Below are 22,194 nucleotides of genomic sequence, written 5' to 3'. Positions count from 1 at the left end.
CCAGATACTGGTGTGAAAGTGGCGCTGGGCCCCACGGGGCAGGGCTGAGGTCGAATGCAGGCCAAGAGGCAAGCTAGGGCTTGGGAAGGGTACAGCAACCCCCCAAACCAATTTGCTGACCGCTTCACACACCCGGAAGCGGGGACGGCCTCCGCGCCGTGTTCGCTCACCCCACGGCGGGCGAGGAGCGCTCGGGGCCCTGCCCGGCCCCGCGGGGACCGGGCTGAGCACCCCGGGGTAGCAGCGGCTCCGGCCCCGGCCCCGGCCCCAGCGCGGGTACGTGCTGCCCCCTGGCGGCCGGCCGCGCCGCCGCCTTCCGACCATTTGCCGGCGGGTCCCGGGTGGCGGCTCTAAAATGGCTGATGCCCAAACGGCGGGAAAGGAGCAGCCCTGGCTCAGGGAGCGGGGAAAACACAGACCCCTCCTCAGGCCTCAAGAGGAGCAGAAACCCCAAGCTAAATGTAATACCCGCACTGCTGTTCAACACTGCCCTCAGAGAAACCCTTTTACCTCCATGGGCTGTGGCTTGGGAATCCATATGGAGAGGAGACCAGCACATGAGCACTGAAGGGCCTTCGAGGATTTTGCATGGCAGGAAGCTCCCAGTGTTGCTACAGTACACGAGGGGAGTGAAGCTGCCCGACAGGGCTGAGGCTCAAGGTCAGTACCAGCCTCTAAGCACAAGCCTCGGGCAGGACACAGGAAAGGCCCCGTGTCCAAGGCAAGGTTCAGCCGACTACACAAACCCTGCAGCCACAACGATAGCTGCCCCAGGCATTCTGTGCCCCTTGGGGATGCTGCACCCAAGAGCAGCAGTACTCCAAACAGCCACCATTGTGCGATACCAGCCAACTGCCTGGCTCGAAAAAAGGCCAGTAATGTGCTGGCAGGAGTGGGCCAGGACCCAGCACCTTCATCCCCACTCTCGTAATGAAAGTCACCTGCACCAAGGGTTGCAAGGGTTAATACTGCCCAAGCCCATGTTTTAATCGTTTGCTTCTTACAACAGGACAAGTCAAGATAAAAAAAATAATCTAGAATGAAGGACAAGAGGCAATGCATATCAGTATGACTGAGCTGCAGGGGCCTGGTAGAAGACTGTTTTACTCATTTAAAAAGAAAGTAAAAAAGCAATTGGCTAGCATGCAACATTACATACATCTTAAGTTAAAAAAAAAAGGGTGGTTATACAGCCACTGAGTTCTCCCAGCCATTGCCTTCCTCTCTCCTACTCCTCCCTGCATACATACACTGCTGGGAGCTGACGCAGCCTAGAGGAAAGCAGGACAGGAGGTCCCATCTCTGGTGGTAATGATCTGAACTTGAGAGAGGAGGTTATCTTGGACCTGCTTGATTCAGAGGCACAGAAGTAACAGAAACCAGTTTAGGTCCTTTAATCTGTCCACGACAGGGTGCTGAAGCACAAATGATAAAACATTTTGCATTTTTACAGCAAAAATGCTACAGGAGTTTATAGGAAAAAAAAAAATCCAAACCTTTTGTACATGGGTAAAACATTATAAATTCAAGACAACTCACAGACAAAGGGTAAATTCCCACATCTAGCGCTCATTTTTTTTTAAAAAGTTTGTTTGAATAAGCAAGCAGTCAAAATGGCTTGCTCTCTCTTCCTTGAAATGAAAACTGTATCTTCCAAGCAGCTCACAGTACTGCTTCGCATCTTGGAATGTCCTCCGAAGGCTCCGCCAAGATCAAAGGAGAATAAAAACCCCCGGAGTCCTTTCAGATAGTCTCAGAGAGCAGGAGAAGGGAAAGGAAAGGGGAAGTTTATTCAAACTTTATCTTCTTCCCTTGTGGCTTGTGTTCTCCACCACCTCCTCCTCTGCCTCCTCGGAAGCCACCTCCTCTACCTAGAAAGTAAGTTAAAACAAGAAGAGTTACAGGTTGCCCAACCCACCCTGGCACAGGACAGGAAATAAATTCACATCAAACACTCCCTGGTGGCACCACACCACAATCCCTAGAAGAAGCTTCCATTTAGCTTTTGAACAAGCCCCCCTAGAACAGCAGTTGTTTGCCTCTTCTTACCTCCAAATCCTCTGCCACCCCCTCTGCCACCAAATCCACCTCTTCCTCCTCGGCCTCCTCCTCTGCCACCACGACCACCAAATCCACCGCCAAATCCGCCGCCCCGTTGAAATTCACCCTTTGGCTTGGCAAAATCAAGGATCACTTTGTTTCCATCTATCTCTCCATCCTCCATGGCTTCTTTAGCTGCTTTGGCATCTTCTGGGGAGCTGAAGTCCACAAACCCAAACCTAGGAAGCAGGTTAAGGTCAGACTATCAAATTCTGCAAGCTGTAGCACCACCTACAGGTACATGATAGCAATCCCTTCGGAAACAAATGCCTGCACTGCTGCAGCAGCATTACTTGTGGAAGAGCAGTGGCCGATCACAACGGATGGAGTCCTGTTGCGAGTTTGCCAGTACTGAACAGTTAATATTCTTCTCGCGCGAATCCATAGGCTGCCATGGATTTGTTGGCAGGAAGGAGCTCATTGAGAAGTGAGTTTGTGAACAGACCCAAAGACATATGCTAGTTTTCTGGTTCCCTCCAATTTACTAGCTTCAAAAATCACCCACATGAGCATGAGTATTGACCTGCACTGCGCTTACCAGTTGAAGCGAGACTTCACAACAACCCAGCTAATCCAGTGGTGTTTTAACATACCCTTTAGATGATCCTGTGTCTCTGTCTGTGACTATTCTAGCACTTATAGAGCCTTCAAATGATTCTCTTAGCGTCTCCTCTGTGGTGTCCTCCGAAAGGCCTCTGACAAACAATGTTTTGCTTTGTTCTATGGAAAAAGAATACATTCAGAGATCACTAAACCCTAGCAAGGTAGCCACCACTTAACATAGCAGTCAGCTTGCATTGTAGGCTCCTACAACAGCTGGCAAGGCTGAAGGGTTGGTTTTGAAGGAACAGCTCAGGCATTTAAAGTAGTCCTAGAAAACTTTTCAGGACTAGTAGTTAGGGCCTGACATCAAAAGTAACTGGTACTGTCAATATATATATATTTTCCCCACACACACACTTTTCCCCCTCCTTTTTATTTTTTTAAATAGATGCTTGCATCTCACCAACAGGAACAGTAACTGGACAGATGCTGCTGGATCAGCACTTGACTATCTAGAGGACTTTGGCAGTAGTTTCATCAGCATTTCAGACAGTCAGTCATCATATCCAGCCCACTCACTTTTTGATGCAAGCCTTTCACTCCACAGACATGCAGCCCTAAGTTCACATGAATGGTACACTCCTGCCACAGCTGTCTCAAGACCAAACCTGAACACTTACGATTAAATCCTCCTCTTGCGTTCGTGTTCCCTTTCTGCCACCCTGGTGAACTGAACTCCAGTCTGATTGTTCTGCCTTCAATCTCTGTGTTGTTACAGGAATTCAATGCCTCTTTGGCATCCTCAGTGGTGGGGAATTCTACAAATGCATACCTATTTGGAGAGAAAGATTTAGGTCAACCTGGGAGCACAAGGATCTAGAGAGCCAAGTCCTTTGTAATGCCAAGAACAGCACAACACACCCTTTCGGCCTGCCCTGGTTGGTCTGTGGCATCTTGATGGAAGATGCTTTCTTGAACAGTTCTTGGAGAGTCTCTTCTGAAGCAGCGTATGAGAGGTTGTTCACAATTAAGGTCTTTGACTCTCTCTCTCCACCTCCTATGGAGAAAATTCAGTGCTGTAAATGCGGAAGTCTGGAGGAGGAAAGCTCTGCCTCTAGTCAGAAGACCCTCTCTAGAATGAAAGTAGTTGCTGCTCCCTTCTCACCTCAAGGTGAGGCAAAGTGCAGCACTGTTTTGGGTCATCTGGCCTAGCTGTTCCCCCCTGTCTAAAACATGCAGCAAAGACAGGATGCATAGCACAAGACAGGCAAAAGGTCTCTCCCTGCTATCTTACAGTTTTCCTGCAGTGCTTCAAGTTGCTCTATTCTAGCAAACTTCTTAAATAAGTGAAATTAAACCTTAAGTGTCATATGTATGCACATTTTTAATTTGGAAAAGTACCTTTCTGATGGTCTTGATGGCTCTTCTCACCAGTGAAATCAATAACCATGGCGCGACCATCAATCTCTGTGCCCTGCTTCTCCTCCAGAGCTTTGTTTGCCTCAGCTTCTGTTTTAAATTCAATGTAGGCCATCCTGCAGCACAGAAAAGCACATAAGCGAATGCCTCCTTCCAGGAAGGATTAAAGTTTGTGAATGCAAGGAAGGATGTGGAAGAAAAATACTTCAAAAATTATACTCCTAATGCAAAGGAACATCAAATATCCAACTGCTACACACCCTTTGCTGTTCCCCTCCTTGTTCATTACTATTCGAATTTCTTGTGCGTTTTCAAACACCTCTCTCATTTCATCTTCAGTTAAGCGGTAGGGCAGATTCTTCACAAACAGCGTTCTGGCATCTCTCTCTGCAAAGAAAGAAAAGTTACTTTCACATTACCAGCTTAAAAAATCCCTTCTCATTTACACTGCTGGTTTAGTGAGAAGCAGTCACTTTCATAAACTGAAAAAGCAACTATGACAGAAATTAGGCTGCCACTATACTTCTCTTAAAGGCATCAAGAACAGATCTTCCTCAGCCCCCCCCCGTACACAGTGCATTTCTAGTGATCACATTTCCAGATATTCCAGTCTGAATTTGCCTAGCCGTATGTCAGCATTTGAGAACTGTTTATGATGAGCCCAAACCAGGAAGATCTGCCTAGAAAGAGTGAACAAGGGCCATGAGTAACACTGCAAGCCTGCTCGAAGACCTGATGACAACTTTTCTTTGATGTGCACAGGTATTTGGAGTTACAGGCTGTACCTTTCTTATTTTCTTTCATAGTTTCCTTGCTCTTCGCTTTTTCCAGTTTGACTTCTGAACCCATTAACTTCTTTCCATTCAGTTGGAGAGCTTTATCCAGATCTTCAGCAGATGAAAAATCCACATAGCCAAATCGCCTGAAAGAAGAAACCTTACTATTTAAGCTGATCTACCTCTAGTAGCAGAGAACACAGACACACAGAACAAGAAGAGTTCCCCACTGGTCAAGTCAGACTGTCAGTAAGTAAATGCTAACTGACCCACATAACTAACACCAGTGCAGAACAGCAGCTCTGTACTGAAGTGGCAGCTCTCTTTAGGGAAGCACCTCTCCAAACAAATTCTGCCAATAAGAAATTAGCACCAAAATCCTACTGATGAACTCACTTGGAAGCACCAATTCTGACATCTAAAACTTCAATATTCTTCTTCCCGAAGAATTCTTTGAGGCCAGCCTTCAGTTCATCATAGTCCTTGGTGGAGACCAAATTTCCCACAAAGATGGAGAATGCTGAAGTGGGCCCTTTAGAGGAAAAGATTTATCAGCTCGGGCTTTTTTTTTTGGTTAAGAACTGAAACAGACAGCTTTAGCACATCAGTTTCTGCTCAAAAGTGACATCATACTTCAGTATTAAGTCCCTTATTATCATCACTTGTGCTGGAAAAAAGCCCCACTCAGCACTTCACAGTTACAGGCCTCACCCACCAGTAACAGTCCATCAGCAAGCATTATCTGATGAGCCCATAACACCTACCATCTGTTTTCTTTTTCTTGGCCTCTGGTGCACTTTTATTGGCCATTTCTTTCTTCCTCTTTCCAGGTGCTTCCTTCACAGGTTCTGTGATAAGAAAACAAACACCACCACTGGTAAGTGCAAAACAACTCTTTCTACACTGGACTGATACTGAAGCATTAACCTGTACACTCATCATTCACAAGACCTTGTCTTGTCACTACAGCAACTATTCCTCTGCCCAGAAGACCATGATCGGACAAAAAAGTTGCTCAAGCATCATTCTTTTTAAGAGTCACAGCCTCAAAAAGCATTTAAACTCACTTTCATCCTCACTTTCCTCCTCAGCATCCTCTTCATCCTCCTCTTCATCCTCATCTTCCTCATCATCCTCTTCATCTTCCTCATCTTCAGAGTCTGCCTTCGACTTCACTGGTGCAGCCTTTGCTGGAGCAGGCTTCTTCACTTGAACAGGGGTTGTGTCCATGACTTCATCTTCAGACTCTGAAACAATTTCAGCACAAGATTTCAGACATATTCAAGACTAAGGCTCCTTCATAGACTAAACCAAAGTAAAATAGCACTAATACATTAAGTTACACACAACCCCTCTAGCTCCCCTAAAAGTGCTTATTAGTTTAACATATTTAAAAGCTCTTCCCCTTCTTGCTTTGAGTCAGTTTTCCAAAATCTCACATACCATCATCTTCTTCCTCATCATCATCCTCCTCCTCATCATCATCATCTTCAGATTCTTGCTTTGCTGGCACAACTGCAGGCTTTTTGGCTGGTACTGCTGCAGGCTTTTTGGCTGTAGGCTTCACAGGCATTGCTGGTTCCTCTTCCTCATCTGCACCAACAACACAACAAGTGTTAACTCATACCACCCAGCATTCAAACTTTGCTAGTAAAGTACTTGCACAAGACTTTGGCCAAGTTCAGGAAAGAACGATCAGAAAACTAGAAGATACTTCAAAGGCTGCATGTAGTGCCCAGTTCTCCTTCCTGCAAACTTCACCAATTCCCCACCTTTCCCTCTTTTCCACCTCTTAACTAGCGAACCCCCTCTCATACGTATTAATGCTAAACTTTCAATCCTAATAGTACTGAAATTCAGCAACGCAATTGGACCAGTTTTAGTCAACTTATGCAAGGATGAACAAGTAAGTCAAAAATAATGTACCAGACTCATCATCTTCCTCATCTTCCTCCTCATCATCATCTTCTTCATCATCTTCATCTTCGTCCTCGCTCTCATCCTTCTTAGCATTCTTGCCATTTTTTGCTCCCTTGGTTAGGACAGCAGCCTTTTTTGGTGATGGAGCAACAGCCTTTTTAGCTGGAGTAGCCACAGGCTTTTTGGCAGGTGTAACTGCCTTTTTCGCAGGAGTTGCAGCCTTCTTTGCAGGAGTAGCAGCCTTCTTGGCTGGTGTAACTGCTACTTTTTGTGGTTTCTTCAGAGGGATCACCTGAAATACAAATCAGTGCAAGATTCTTACACTGGCCCTTTAACCTGTTATTACATCACTGACAGACAAATATATAGCAAGTACAATCTAAAGCATTTGGAAACAGACTTAAAAGTTTCTGCTGAATGACCATAACTGCCTATTCCATGGAATTAATAAAGCTCAAAACCAGCTTTTTAATGATTTTTAACAGACTGATTATGGAACATTAACGCATCTCTAAATTTCCTGGTAGTGAACCAAGACCAGTGATATCTCTGCTAGAATTAAAGAGCTAGAAATTTTTAGTCTTGCGTATTCTTTATGCGTGACAATCCAATTATTGCCAATTGTCTGTCTACTAGGGTAGTTAATTGCCCATTTGCTTATCCATCCCAGGACAGCTTTCAGATCCCAGCAGCCCTTCCCAGACCCTGGAAGTACAGACTGAGCAGCAAAGCTACTCTCTCCAACATCACTTTTCTCTTTTGACATATAGCTTATTCTTTAGCCACATCCAGCTGACAGACACTAACTGTTCATTAACGTCGATTCTCTGTCACACACTATGCACCCCTCCACCCTCATGACACTTCTGTAACACGTGTATCCTTTTGACTCCATTTCTAGATTAATCACCTCTTCTCCGCTGCTTTCCTCTAGCTCAGAGGACTCCTCTTCCTCGCTTTCCTCGACCTTTTTCGGGGGAGGAGCCATTTTTTTCTGTTTGATCTGATTCTTTGGGGTCTGAAAGAGACAACGACCTCTTAGGCGGCGTGCTTCTCCTCCCGGCACCGAACAGCACGGTTACACTCCGGGGCCGCCCCGGCAGACAACTGTCCCAACCACGTGGCCGCCCCACCGCGGTGCGGAGGCCTGTAACGGGGACACCGGGGGCGCAGGGTCCCGACAGGACAGGCGGGGGGAGGGGGGGCGCGCTCCCACGTGCTCGCTCCGTCCCGGCGGACCACGTGTCCGCACGGCGGCGTGGCCCCACCCCTCCTCGGCCTAGGTGCACTCGCACGCGGCGCGCCCCGCTGTGCTACCGTCCCCCACCTTCTACCCCTCCATATCCCCCCCCTTCTGAGCCCCGTTTCCCCTCCCGCGACCGGGCCTCCGCGCGCGACAACATGGAGGAGAACAGGACCGGACAGAGCTTGAAACCGCCTCCATGGAGGGCGAGGCCCCTCCCCTCGCCGCCATCTTCGGGCTGAGGGATGGGAGGCCTGGAAACTGTCGCGCGGCCTGGGGAGACGCCAGCGGGAAAGCGACCCGTCTCCCTCCCCCCCGCTTCTTTCTCCGCCTCTCTTCCCCCCCCCCATCACCATTCGTCCACCTCGACATGGCGGCGGCCGCCCGCTTCCCGCCCGGTGGCTGAGCACTGCTCCGCCCGCCATCCTCACCTTGGTGATCTTCACCATGATGGCGGCGGTGCTTGGCGGCGCAGGGGCGGCGGCCGAGTTGTCTCAGTGTAAGGGTGGGCACGGCCGGCGGGAACCGGCAAGGAGCAGGGCGGGCCCCGGGCGGTCAGCGGGAGCTGCGGCGATGCGCTGGCGACCCGGACCGGGGACTGAAACGAAAGAGCGAACACGGGCCCCTTCCGCTCGCTTGCCTAGACCTCCGCCACGCCACGCCCCCTCCGCCCCCGCTCCAGCCAATTGCCGTGCGCTCCGGGCCGCCAATCGCCGCCCCCGCCCCTCGAGCCCCCTCCGCCAATCTGCGGCGCTTTGCGATCAGCCAACGGGAAAGCGCGTTACAGCCGCGGCAGGGAGCGAGTGCGCGAGGCTGGGCCCGAGAGAGGAGGGGTGCGCGCCGCCCGCCGGGGCAGCTCGGCGCCTGCGCCTTGGTTGGGCGGCGGGGCTTAGCCGTGGGTGGGCGTGACCGGGGCCGCGGGAGAGCACGTGGTGGTCGGCGGCCACGTGGTGGAGCTGGGCGCGGGCCGGTAGGGATATACGGGGGGTCCCGTGGCCGGGAGCGCGGGTGTTAGCCGCTGCGCGCGGCCCCGAGGCCGGCTCCACACGCTAGTGCCTGCGGCAGCTCGGCTCGGGGGGTGGGAACTCCTGAGCGCGCCTCGGCCTCATTCTTTGGCCTTGGCAAAGGGACGGCGCTGGGGCCTCCGCAGCGCTGCCTTGGCCACCCCTTTCTGCTCCCACTGTCATCCCCTCCCTCACCCTCGGGAGGCAAAAGCCCCCGTGGACAGGTTGAAGAAGCATCCCCAGGAGCTAGTTGCTGGGTGCTTGGCACAAGAACATCCTGCAGCTTCCACCCTTCACGGGCTCCCGGTGGGGAAGAAAGGCCCAGTGCTGGGGGAAAAATAAGTCTGTGTTCGTTTCTGTATTTAGTCATTAAAAGAAAACACCAACTTTCCCCCCCTGCCGAATTTTGCCTCAGTGGCCGTAATGTTGAGGTAGGGATGACGCCAGGGCAGAATGCAGCGCCACTGTTTAACCTGCTGGCAGGGCCGAGTGCTGCCTTGCCCCTGCACTTGTTCGTTTGCCCCTGTTCCCCAAAGACTTGAGTGGCCTCTATTGATGGGGTTTCCCCACTGCCTTACATCCATCACAGGAGCATCCAGCTGGCTCCTGGGGGCTCTTGACTCACATATAGGAGTTTGCCCTTCTGAGGCCTGCTTGAGGGGAGTCCCTAGCTTGGAAAACGCAAGATTCTAGGGAGCCCCAAAGAATATAAATCACCAAAGTCTCTCAATGAATGCAGTCCTGCAGGGCTCTGATGGCCTTTAGGGGACACCCCTGGATGGCTCAGTGCCAGTGGCTGGCTCTTAGACCGTCCTAGTGATGCGCGGATTGACTCCACAACTCGTTAAAGTTGTAAAGTAGGTATGCTTTTATTCAGCGCTGAGATGCACGGGGATAATTCCTCAAAGTCATGCGTACCTCAGTGTTGTTTCCCTCTACATTTATTCTCTAAAGTTATATATATTCATAAGGTTGCACAATACGCCTATACATATTCATGTCCTATCCCCGCTTCGTATTATAATGAGCCAGAAGGTCCTCTGCGCCTGCGCAGTGCCCCCTCTGGTCGTGGGCAGGAGTCTCAAGATGGAGTAAATGAGTCTTCCTCCTCTGGGTAGGGGTCTTCAAGATGAAGTAAATGAGTCTTCCTCTTCTTGCACTTTTCACCTTTTTTAGTCTTTACGTGTGGCCTTAGAGTTTGGTCAGTGTCCCAGCCGTAAATCCTCTGCTTCTCCCCTTTATCAGTAGATTCAGGCGTCTGCTTATTAACAGGACCGGAAGTCTCTGTTCTGCTTAGCAGGCATTTACAACAGATAGTCCTTTTGTTTAAACAAATTCCTCTAACCCCCTTGTACAACCCCCCTGTACTACCCCCCTGTACAATGGTCAACCCTCTGTATCACTAGTGTCTCTTTCTCCTCTGCTGGGTAAGGAGAGGCAGTCTCCAGACAGGCAGAGCCATAGCTGAGGGCACCCAGTCATGGGGAGGTGATGGGATCAGTCAGCCAGCATGTGAAGAGACTGCCACCATCAGCCAGTACAGGGAGGGAGCTGGAACAGAGGGATGCAGCCAACATCCTAGCCCTGGTCACATAATCAAAGCATATGGGGATCCTACCTGGGGAAACCTGGGCAGGTGACATAGCAACGTATGGCTCATATCCCACTGCATGCCGCAAGAGCTGTCCCCAGGTGCCTAGAAGCAGTGTCACAGACCTGGGGTACCCTATGAGCGTGCATGGTGATGGATATAGAAGTAGAGGCCTGGCAGGAATTTTTAACTGTCTGAAGAGCTGATTGCACCCTCACCGTGCTTGCACATGCTATAACAAAATCCTGTATTATCATTGCTTGTACAGCTCTGCAGCCAGTGCTGGGGCTGGCCTTCATTTCTCTCTGTGCTGCAGGAGGGCTGGTTTTCCATGGGAAAGAGACAACTATTGCTTCAGCCAGAGGCAGTTTTGGCAGCCAGGACACCACATGTGTGTAATAACATAGTGCCAGTGGTGAGAACAGCAAAGGGTTGCACTGGAAGTTGGCCAGTCTTGGTTCCCATCCCTGGCAGGGGACACTTTGGTATGGATTGCACTCCATCTCTTCTCCCAGCAGTGTGCTCAGCACTGGCAGGTTGTACTTGGCCATGGCACCTCTGAGGCTGCATCAGGACCCAGCGTTTGCAGGAAGGAGCACAACGCCCATGTGTGGAGGAGCAAGAACCAATGCTTCCTGCAGTACTGCATTAACCCATGCACTGCTGAGCAGGTCTGGATGCATCCCAACCCTGCCAGTTGCTCTTGTGGCCATAAAGGACCAGGGATGCTGTGGGGAGGAAGGTAGCTGTGGTACTGCAGGTGCTGAAATTTAGCCTGGGCTGTTCCTTGTATCCCACCTGTGGTCAGGACCTCTGGGCAGCTCTAGCAGTGTGCAGGAGGACACCAGAGCAGCAGCAAGGCCATCCTTTTTCTGGGGACACACCGCATTGCAAGGCTATCCTAGTGGCACAGTACAGCCCTGCTTCTCTGCAGGTACAGAGGGAGGTCTGCCGAGCAGCGTCAGTGAGGAATAATTTGGCCAAAGGAGCAGGTTTAACAGCTCTATTTGTGGAGTAAATGTATTTTAGGTGTTTTTATGACTGTCTCTTCTTGCAGCTTGGAAGCACTGGTGTAGCTCCACAGTTAAGGGCAATTTAGCTGAGAACACCTTGCTCGGCTGCACTGCCCACGGCTGGCAAGGAGCTGGGCTGCGAAGCAGATGTAGCTTGCCCCAGGGAAGGTGGACTGAGGGACTGTAGATGAAGGGGAGCGAGTGTCCCCAAGCGTCCTGGCCAGCCTGTGCCTGGTCACGGCCGCGTGTTTCCACTAGATGGTGACAAAAGGCCGCAACGCCCATCGCGGAGCCCGCGGGGGTACCTGGCTCCCCAGAACGTGCCTCCGTGGGTGCCGCTGAGCGGGACACTCCTCCCTGCCTGCTACATCCCGCTCAGGAGAGCTCGGGACACAGCGGAGGGTCTGAGCCGAGCCCCACCTTTGGTACCCACCAAATACAAGCAGCAGCCAAGCGCAGTAAAGAGAGGGAAAGTTTTACCTGTGGCTTGTGCAGGCATTTGCTGCCAGAAAACCATCAGGGACCTTCAAACAAACACTCTGGGGGTGCTCAGAGAGAGGAAAACAAACTAGAAAGGCCATCAAATGTGGCCCAGCTTCCCCCACCTTGCTTCCCTGGCATCCCAGTTCATCTGCTATGTGGTCCAAGCAAAGCCCAGTGTGGGCATGGCATGCAAAGGCGATAGCAAAAAAAAAAATCAAAACACCCAAACAAACAACACACACACACAAAACCCCAACAGCAAAACAACACACAAATTTCCCCATTGCAGACCGAGGCACTGCTTAAAACCTTTTGAGCACCCCCTTGTAGCAGGTTCAGGCACACGGGACTTTCTCTTCACAACCACACAGCTCTCTTCAAATACCGAGTGCATGGAGAAAACTCTCCCCAAGCCCTTAATTAATGCAAAGCATAAAATGAGATAGACCTGTGTGGCACCCTAAGTAAGTCATTTTTTTTAATTACATGGCCATGCTGAGAGGAGAGCCCTTGAAGATGATGAGTATGAAGTGGGTGAGGACTGAAAAATGACATTTAATTCAAGCAGCCACACACGAGCCCATGTCCCATGCCTTGAAACGGGCAGCTCAGGACACAGTGGGCTGCAGGGATGGGTGTCAAAGATGCCAGACAAGAAAATGTGGTTTCTTCTCTGGGGAGCATCCTTTCTTGAGGTGGGATGCTGCAGGGATCGGCATGGACCCCTGGAGCCATATACAGCCTTTGCAGTGCTGGCTGGTGGTGGGTGATAACCCAGAACATCCCTCCTGGATGAGTCTGTGCAATTTCCTGGGGTTCGTGACAAGGAAAATTACCAGTGACTCACATGGGGAGTTTTGTACATGCATCTCTCCATGACCTCGAGTATTCCTCAAGGTGATCATTCCTGGTATCTATACAGAAAAAGAGCTTTTCTACTTCCAAAAGTAGCCAGTTTCCCTGAGATGTCCCTTCTGGCAATACAGTTCTTCTCCCTAACACCCCTTGCCTGGAGCTGGCAGCAGGACCTTGCTGCCTGCCTGTGAGCCTCTTCCAGGCCAGGTGGGACTCCCCTCTGGCTCTGCTCAGTAGGAGGAACAATTGCAGCCCTGAAAAAAATGGTCCAAGGGAGTGAAGTGGGACTGGGACAAAGAGGGCTTGTCCTAGGTGTGAGAGAAAGCAGGGAAGCATGGAGCAATTCAGGTGGTGAGAGGGGAGCTTGGGAGCACTTTCCTCTCTCCATTGGGATGGAGAAAGTTGGTGAGATGGGAACAGAGAGGCATTTCAAAGCAGTACATGCAAATGCCTTTATAACCTACAGGAAAATCAGACTGGGGACAAATTACAGGTCAACCCAGTTCAGTGATCCGAGGCCAGCAGCCAGCACGTGTCACAACCCCACACAACTGCACATGTCCCTGCACTGCCCCACAATGCTCAGGAAGGTTTTGCAGGACTTTTGTGGGGACAGCCCACAGGGGAAGCACCTCTTTGCACAAGGCATTTCTGGGCATCCTATTCACCTCCCAGAACTGGGGCAATAGATAACAGGATCCAGGCAAGCACCAGGTCCCTGGGGATAACTGTCCAGAGACTCAAGTAAAAAGTCTGCAAACTGCTTGTGGCTCAACACACCGCCCCTTGGCACAGGCCCACAGTGCAATGACCAGGAGCTTTGCCTCAGCTTGCTCACATTTTACCTGTTGGAAGCTCCCTCAGCTCACAGGCTTGTGTTAGGCTATTTCCATTCTATGGCAGCTCCTAGGCACGGGGCCAGCAGAAGGCAGATGCTCAGCCTGGAACAAACCCAAACCAGGCAGATCTTTTTTAATTCTTTTTCATTATCAATCAAAAAAAAAAAAAAAAGAATCTTTGTTGAGTCCAACCTGGAAAAGCAGGAGTCTCCCTCTACTCCCCCTTCCCCCTATTTTTCTGTTTGTATCCAAGAGAGGGTTGAGCTCAGCCCTGCCATTGGATCCACTCAGTGAAGGCAGTGAGCAGCATGGCCATGGTGAACCCATAGCTTCCCCACGTCCTTACCTCAAACCCAGAACAGAGCCAAATGCCACCAGGGAGAGCAAAGCCAGTGTGCTGCTGATCCCAAGCCCCCCTTGCAGCCTCAGCACACATGCACATGTCCCCATTATAACCTTTCCCTGATATGTCACAGCCTCTGATGGGGAGCTGGCAGGTCCCAGCCAGCAGAGCCAAGTCTAAACTGCCCTAGGAAACAGACACTGGTGGTGGTACAAAGTGTGCCTCGTGGCTTCTTTAGCTTAGTGGGAAATGGTCTGCCATTTCCCCAGGGAGCTGCTGTGCTGCATTGTCCCAGCTAAAGTTGCCACTGAGCCCTATGCATGAGGCCTGCAAAGCTTCTGTCCCCACTTGCTAGCAAGAGGGACCAGCCATCCTGGTGAAACCACCATGGCGCAGTGGGAGGTCCAGCCATGAGCCAAGCTTTTTGGAAAGGTCCACTTTCCACTTGACTGTACCTGCAGAGCTCAAGTGACCTGGGCTGGCATTGAGCTGTATAGACCACCCAAGAGCCCAAGGAAGGTGAGTGCTCACAAGTCACTAGTGCAGTACCAGGGATGCTGAGCCCACCCTATTTTCATCCTCTCTCTGCCCTAGTCTCCACAGCATGCTCCATCAAAAGGAGGTTAAAAGTGAAGGGTGAAAGTATATCCCCAGCATAGATCACTTTTGGGCTGTCTGTGCTTTGTCCCATCAGCACATCAGGCTGTGTCAGTTGCCAGCTCTTGCCACAGAAATTTCCACTGGCAGGGTGGAACCCACTGTTTTCAAACCTCCTGTGACTGTAGTTAAAAATAAGACTCGAGGCAATCATTTTCCTACTGTTGGTGTTGTCATACCTGAAACCTCGTTCTGAACAATTCAGCGGTGTCTCATTAAGCTGGATGAGCATGTGATCATGATGTCTGCATCCAGGGAGGGTGACGAGAACATGGTTTCTTAGAGAAAAGTCCTCTCCTTCCCATCCTTTACAAGCCATCAGCTCATCTCCCCATGCACGAAATGGGAGAGGAAACTTAAAGCAGACTGGAAATTACACTGCACCTCTCCTGCTCAGTTTTAATTGTACAGCAAAGAAAGAAGCCTATCGATTCATCCTGCTGGGTAATTAAATGTCTAATGCAATTGCCTATAAAGACATTATGGTTCAGCAGCCCAACACTAATGCATTAATAATCACTTATATTGTGGCAAGGAAGGGACACGGGCTGCTCCTGAGGAACATAATAGTTATGTGGGATGGGAGCTTGTAGTGAAAACCCTTAGGGCCTGAATTAGTGCTATGACAACCTGCAGGAGGAAGAGCTTCTCCCAGGGAGCAGGGAAGGACCAAGGACCAGAAGGACCTTGGAGAGAGCAGGCAGCTCCTACCCTAGGGAAATGCCCTTGGCCACACAATGGATGGGCAATGGGAATGGAGTCTGGGCTCTGAGCCTCAGAGCTGCCCTTTAGCACAGGTCTGGGATGTTATCAGCCATGGGATCAGGAAGAAGATAAATCTGAGCAGAGCAATCCTTTTATAACAAGCCATGGTGCGAGCATGAGCAGGGTCTGCTCACCTCCTTCTGGGCTCTATGTTCTCAATAATTAGCTGGCTGCTTTAACGTATTTATTATGCAGATGATGTGGAGCACAGGGCAGAGCCTGCATATTGCCTGGAATTAACTGCATCAAAACATGGCTGAGTAAGCACTGTTCCAAGCTGGAGAGGGTTCTTTGTTCACTGGGAAAGGTGGTGTTGAGCATGGTATGCCCACAGGTACTGTGCACTGCCCAAGGGGTCTCACCCAGTAAGGCTGGAGATTGCTGTGGTGGCTGCATCCCACCTGTGGGAACTTGAGAGCTGGGAGTATGGCAGGAGTCCCATGTCCAGGCAAGCTGGATAAGGCCTGTTTAGAGAAGGTGGAGGAAGAAAGGACTTGCAGCAGTATGGGGAGAGAGGATCCTCCTCAATTCCATCCTCTACTGATTTCTTTCCCACCTCCCCATGAGTGGAGGATATTTTTCCCACCTCCCCGTCACTCCTCCAGCCATGGCAGGCTGTGTTAACCCAGCAGCTCACCTGCAGCCACTTCAAGGGACAGAGCAGACATGACCTAAAAAACCACCAGAAGCAAAATTTCCATCTAAGCTCTCAAATCTATGTCCAGCAACCCCCTACCCAAGGATAATGGGAGACTACACAGCCCTTCCTAGCCTCCAGCACAAAGACCAAAAGCACTTGCAATTTTCTCTGAGCAAATACAAGTGCAGATCATGCTGTCAAACCTTTATTTGATTTGTTTCTCTGGTGGCTCTGCACCATTTGCCTTTGTTACTCTCTCTGCCCCATGCCATAGTCCACTAATGTAGTATCTGCCCAATAAAAGATCCATTAATATAATTTACAAGTAGTTGGCACTTTCTGCCTGGCCTGGGAAATTGCGCTTCCTGGGTACCCTGCTGCTTGGAAAAGGGTTCTTTTATGACTAGTCTGAGCAGGGTAAGTAACCTCTGAGCACTGTTTATAGCCTGATTTAACTTTGTGAAGTTGCAGTTCTCCCAAAGAATTCATGGCTTGAAATTGAGCCTCTTTAAGTGCATTTCTTTACAGATCCTTAAAAAATGGAAAGAAAGAGAAGGAAGAAGCTTTCCTACACACACACACACACACACACACACACACACACACGGAAAGACATAAGGTGCTTCCAGCTCTTTGGAAATGGCTGAAGAGGAAACTGAGTCAGGGAAGGAGGAGTGCCTGGTGCTCCCAGTCTCCCACCTGACTGGGTGGAAGAGCGGGAGACTGGGAAGCCCTGACTGGGTGAGCTGCCACATCTTGTCTAGAAAAGCCTTTCTGGGACTGAGGTTAGCCTAAATACATACCTATGTTGGTATGTATAGGCATATAACAGCTTTGTTAAGGGTTTGTTGGGATATTAGAAGTGAAATGCGTTTCCTGAGGATGCTGCAAGGGTAAGGGAAGTGTGTTGCTAGATCTCCACACCCCTTTGCTCTGAAGCTTCAGGATGTGTCCGTACAGCAATGGGAAGAGGCCAGGGTCTGTGCCATGTAGCTGTACTTGCTCTACACCCTCTTTCAGGAGCAAAATGAATCATCATTGGTATGGGTACCGAACACAGCACTCTCTGGGCAGTGAGCCTTGTAGCCTCATGCCTAAACTTGCTGTAATTGACTGGCACTCCTGGACTGCCCCACGCCTTTTGGCTGAAGAGAACCTGAACCAGTCCTGCCACGGGTGGATGAGCCATAGCTTGGGAGGGGGCCAATCCATTTGCAGAAGGAGAGCGTGTTGGGAGAAAGGTACAGAAGGAAAAGGGGAAATTTCAGGGAAAGCCCAAATGTCTCTAGCGACAGTGGTTCCAGGTTTATTTATTTAAATTAGTGTTCCTTGGCCTTCAGTTTTCAAGCAGCTCCATCACATTGCTGGTGAAGGCTGCCTGTGCACAGAGAGGAGACAGGCGTGTTCTTTATGCGACTGCCCAAGCCCTCCCACACACTGGGGCAGTGGCAGCACAGGGGTTAACATGGAGCCTGGTATCACCATCCGCCTTCTGCCAAAGCCTTGGCCAAAAATTGCACTGGGGCTAATGAAATGATCCCGCAGATTGGCCAAGCATGGGGGGCTGAGAGCTGCTCTGACTCCTGCAAAGGCAGCAGAGACAAGCGCATCCGAGGTCCCTGCCCCAGACACCAGCCTTGCTGAAAACTAGCCAAAGGCAGGTGTTAATGAGTCTAAAAGACCACTAAGCTGTACTCACACTCATTAATGCAGAATTTGTGCAGTGCTGTGTAGCCTAAACCCTCACCTTCTAGATATTAAAAGGTGCATTTAGCACTGAAAGGATTAGGGTTCCAAAAATGCACCAATCAGGGAGAGTCCCACTTTGCTCATTGATATTCAGTTCTCTCTCTTTCCTCCCACTGCCTCAGACCCAAGGCGGGTTGCACAAAATCAGGATCTGTTTTTCTACCTTTCTGCCCTTGCTGTCACCTGCGGAAAGGAGATACTCCTCATGCCAGCCATGAGCAAAGTTGCTGCCACCAGCAGCAATGTGATGGTTCATAGCAAAGTGCCTGTCTTTTTTTCTGCAGAAAACCATTAAATCCTTTTCTTGGGGAATGAGTCTGTTTTTGCAGGGCTGGCACCAGGCACAGAGCAGTGTCTTGGTTGGTCTGAAGGTCCTGAAGATGCCGCCAAGTGCCCATTGGCCACATCACACCCAAGGGCATCCCAGCTGCCCAAACCAGTTACCCTGGGGCAACCTGTGAACTCACATGTGGCACAGGAGAGGACCCGTCCTCACCAGCAAGGAGGGGACATGGCCGAAGCAAGTCCTTTGGCAAGAGCAGGGCTGTGGTGAAACCACTTATCCCTGCAGCTTTTACTTGGAAACACTCCAGCTCCCTCTGTGAGCTAAATTGAAAGGATACCAGATTTGCTTGGTTTGGTCTTTCCTATTGTTTTAAATTGTTCTCCCAATTCCTGGCTTGAGCGCGGTCAGGCTTTGTGACCAAAGTTACCACTGGGACAGAAAAGCTGGGTGTTGGGACCTCCTGAATGGTACTGCAGATCCCCAAATGTGTTTCGAGTAGGTTCTGAGGGAAGATCATGAGTGATGCCCAGGGTGTCTCAGTGCTGATCCCATCCTCTCCCAGTCTACACATGCAGAGTAAAATGGCACAAGCATCAGTCAAAGGTCCTGTTCAGCTCTGGCCCTTTTCCACTGTCGGGGTATTAAACTTCTGGGGCGAGGAAGCAGGCCAAGAGCTGTGAGGAATAGAAAGAGAATGCAGACACCTCTTGAAGGCTGGTGCTTCAATCAAGGGAGTAGATATTTGCAGATATGACCCATAAGACCAATCTTAGCTCCAAGGGTGCGTGGTTTCCTACTGCAACCCATGGCTTCTGGAATAGGATTAAACTCCATTACATCTGCCAGTTACATGATCAGCAGAGAGACACAAATCCCCTTTAAACGTTTCAATTGCCACACTTACCCCCCTCCCCAACTGGGTGCAAACAGGTCCTTTTCAGTCCCATTATCACAATTTACTGCGTTTCCTTTCCTTTAGCTTTTTTTCCGCTGTATATCTAATTCAACTATCCACCACACAGTCAGTAGAAATCCCTTTCATCTATCTTCCTTCTTCTGTGGCAGGGAGCTGAAGAAGTCCTCACCCACCCCTCATCTTGTGGGGCTCTCAGCTTACACAGATGATGCTTTTGCATGGCACTTGCTGATGTTGAATTTCAGGCTCCCGCCAGATGGACTCACTGCCTGTGAGTGGGATTGCCACAGAAAAATAGAAATGAAACCCAGCTCAAACCATTTGCTTCTCCATCTGTGCAAGGCACTTGTTTAAATCAGCCCAGGCAGAGAGGTTTGGAGTTGAAACCAGGATGAGTTTGTCAACTGACGAGCTGGAGAGAGATGTGAATCTTCCTTTAACCAGAGCAGAGATCTCTGGAAAGCACTATGAGGAGCAAAGGGCTTTTAAATAGAGGGACCCAGACCATGGTGAAAATATAAGGCAGCACCTGGAGAAAGGCAGCTTGAGCCTGGCATTGCTAATGGGCTCCTAGGATGACTAAGAGCTGTAGGTGTGGGAGAGAAGAGCAGGACCGGCAGCAGCTATACCTTCCCCTGTTCCTCATTACTACAGCAGCGTGGCTTGATGGGTCTCCTAAATGATAATGACTTTCTTGTCATTAACTTGATTTCTTTCTGGTGACAGCAGCAGCAAATTAATCCCAGCTGTTCTGAGCATGGGATGAGAAATAAAAAGGAATTAAACTAAGCTAAGAATTGTTGTGCAGGGGAGGGGGGTATTTTGGGCTAGTGGTAACCTGAGGGTTGCAGTGATGGGATAGTGGAGTCAGGGCTTACATTTCTGCCTGTAAGCAGGACACTGAAAAGCACATGCTTGCAACAGTGGGGTCTGGTGGGGAAGGAGACACTCATGTCTGCTGAGGCCACTGCCATGGGAGAGGACACGTGGAGACTGATGGGTTGAAGGTTCTGGCTCAGCCAAGAGAGACAGGCAACCTGTAGGGTTATTTTGGGGGGTTAAAGTTGCCTGAAGGTAACTTTGACTAACAAGCCAAAAGCCCTGAGGAAAGCAGGATCTTGTCCACCACTTGCCATAAACCAATAGCTCCCTGGGGATTTCTGCCTCCTGGGAGTGTTCCTGGGCTGGGATCTGGCTGGTGGATGAAGGAGGGCAGTGCTGCTGAGCTTCTTTCCCAGCCTGTGCAGGCAACTGTCAGGCAGCAATGGGTTTCAATCAGCTGTCCCTGTAGAGGTCAGGCACAAGAGCTGAGGAAAACCAGATTTATTTCCATGTCTTTATTTTCTGCTGCCTCTTGGCAGCTCCTGTGCCTGCAGGCGCCTGCCCCCCTGCCAGGGCATGGAGAGGGGCTTGTTTGGAGAAGCCCCTCAACCCTGCCTCTGCCAAATACCCACTGGGACCCTGTGTCATCCCATCCTGGCAGCCCCAGCCTGATGCCTGTATGAAATACAGCTTTTGGCCTGGCTTTTATTCCCAGGGCCAGCTGGGACCATCTTGCGCATGAGCTCTGGGGGCAGGAGGGGATGTCTCATGCTTGGTCTCAGCATCATCAGTGTGAGATGGTTATTAATGTGAGGCAGTTGCTCTATCTGCCCCAGAAAGATAACAAGAAAGATGTGTTTGGCCTCCAGATGCCTCTCAAACAGCTTTCTCCAATGTGCCACATTAAATAGTTCTGAACTGAGAAGGCAAACTTGTCCTGGTTGCTGTGATAAGCACAGAGGGTGATAAAACCCTGTAATTAAAGTCTGCCACTATAATAATGTTGCAGCAGAGACAGCTGGGGTCTAGCCTTGAGAACTGGTCCGTGTCTTGAGTCTTTACTTGTTTTCATTGCAAGCTCATTTTGGAAGGGGTCAGTGCAGGTACTGCTGGATGCTTCGTGTGCCAGGGAGGAAGATGCTATCTGGGCACAGTGGAGCGGAGGACCAAGGACTGTTGTTCCCTCCCTGACTCTGTAACACAGACCGGGTACTTAGCAGAAGCAAATGCTCTCAAAAGCACATTTGAAGAGCAGCTGACCTTATGGAAAAGCACCCAATCTGTGGGGAGGCATTTTCCCTCAAAAGACTCCACCACTGCCCTTGGGAGCTTGTGCTCATGTTTCACTGGTCCTAAATATATATAAAACTAGATAAAAGTTAGCTTTTTCCAGTCTGGGTATCCTAGCTTTCCTCTTCATGCTGGAATTTGTTCCACCCCAGAGAGGACCAGAGAGCTGGTGCCTCTTCATCCTCCACATCCCACACAGAGGACCAGGGCAGACCCATAGGACATGTGTGCTGGGGATGGTATGCATTGCTTCTGTGGGCAGGGGGGAAGCCCTTTGCACACTATTGTCCTCCAGATCACTCTGAGGATCCTCCACCTGCACTCCCCAAGCCCCAGGGACCTGCTCAGAGATCATGGGGGACCTCTGGGCTGAGCCCTATCCCCCAGCCTCACCAACAATCACAGCCAGTTGTTAGCAGTCCCTACCTGCCCTGGGAGTTCTGCCATCCAGCCAGCTTTAATCCACTTATTGCTGTGCTCATTATGCCTCAGTTTTATTCTTAACCAAAGTGTCCCCATGAACCAAATTAAGCATCACACAGGCTCCTCTGATGTCAATTCTGTCATCTGTAGCAACAACACATCAGGACAGAAGGCATGGGCTAACCAGACAGTCTGTCTCTTCTAACCCATTGCAGTGGAGTTTTAACCCTGCCCCAGGTGATGCTTGTGGAAGTGCCCAGTGGCTTCAGTGGGCCACTTTGCCCCTGAAATTGTCCCTGTATGTTGGTGCTAGGCTGTAGGGAAGGGCACTGTGCATCGCACACCTGTCCTTCCCATTACCCTGCCATAAGAATAGTGGGATTTCAGGCAGGGAGGTCCTTAAAAGCACACAGACCTTCACTTCTTGGAGATGCCCTTTGCCCCTGTAGCCCCAGTGTGTCCCTTCCCTGATTACCCTACTATGGGGAGAGGAGGGATACGGGGAGATCATCCCTTC

The 22,194-nt window shown here is 50.3% G+C and overlaps 1 protein-coding gene and 2 non-coding genes across 3 annotated transcripts; all 3 read right to left on the bottom strand.

The window, feature by feature from the left end:
• Nucleotides 1-1,377: 1,377 nt before the first annotated feature.
• NCL (nucleolin) lies at nucleotides 1,378-8,681 on the bottom strand. Its single transcript, XM_062628994.1, has 15 exons — nucleotides 8,433-8,681; nucleotides 7,669-7,776; nucleotides 6,765-7,050; nucleotides 6,282-6,431; nucleotides 5,906-6,085; nucleotides 5,603-5,686; nucleotides 5,235-5,370; nucleotides 4,848-4,984; nucleotides 4,323-4,449; nucleotides 4,045-4,178; nucleotides 3,565-3,700; nucleotides 3,324-3,475; nucleotides 2,694-2,820; nucleotides 2,050-2,279; nucleotides 1,378-1,871 (listed from the first exon to the last, which is right to left on the bottom strand). The coding sequence occupies exons 1-15, from the start codon at nucleotides 8,448-8,450 to the stop codon at nucleotides 1,789-1,791; spliced, it is 2,088 nt and encodes a 695-aa protein (XP_062484978.1). The 5' UTR covers nucleotides 8,451-8,681; the 3' UTR covers nucleotides 1,378-1,788.
• LOC134168916 (small nucleolar RNA SNORD20) lies at nucleotides 3,136-3,212 on the bottom strand. Its single transcript, XR_009966708.1, has one exon. It is a non-coding gene; the product is annotated as a small nucleolar RNA SNORD20 (small nucleolar RNA).
• LOC134168915 (small nucleolar RNA SNORD82) lies at nucleotides 5,438-5,507 on the bottom strand. Its single transcript, XR_009966707.1, has one exon. It is a non-coding gene; the product is annotated as a small nucleolar RNA SNORD82 (small nucleolar RNA).
• Nucleotides 8,682-22,194: the final 13,513 nt, after the last annotated feature.

This window comes from Pezoporus occidentalis, unplaced genomic scaffold (assembly GCF_034315485.1).
Source record: "Pezoporus occidentalis ecotype Australia unplaced genomic scaffold, CSIRO_AGI_Poc_V1 ctg327, whole genome shotgun sequence".
Classification (NCBI taxonomy): Eukaryota; Metazoa; Chordata; class Aves; order Psittaciformes; family Psittacidae; genus Pezoporus; species Pezoporus occidentalis.
Note: the sequence above shows the minus strand (reverse complement) of the source record. Positions and strands in the feature narration are given on the sequence as shown.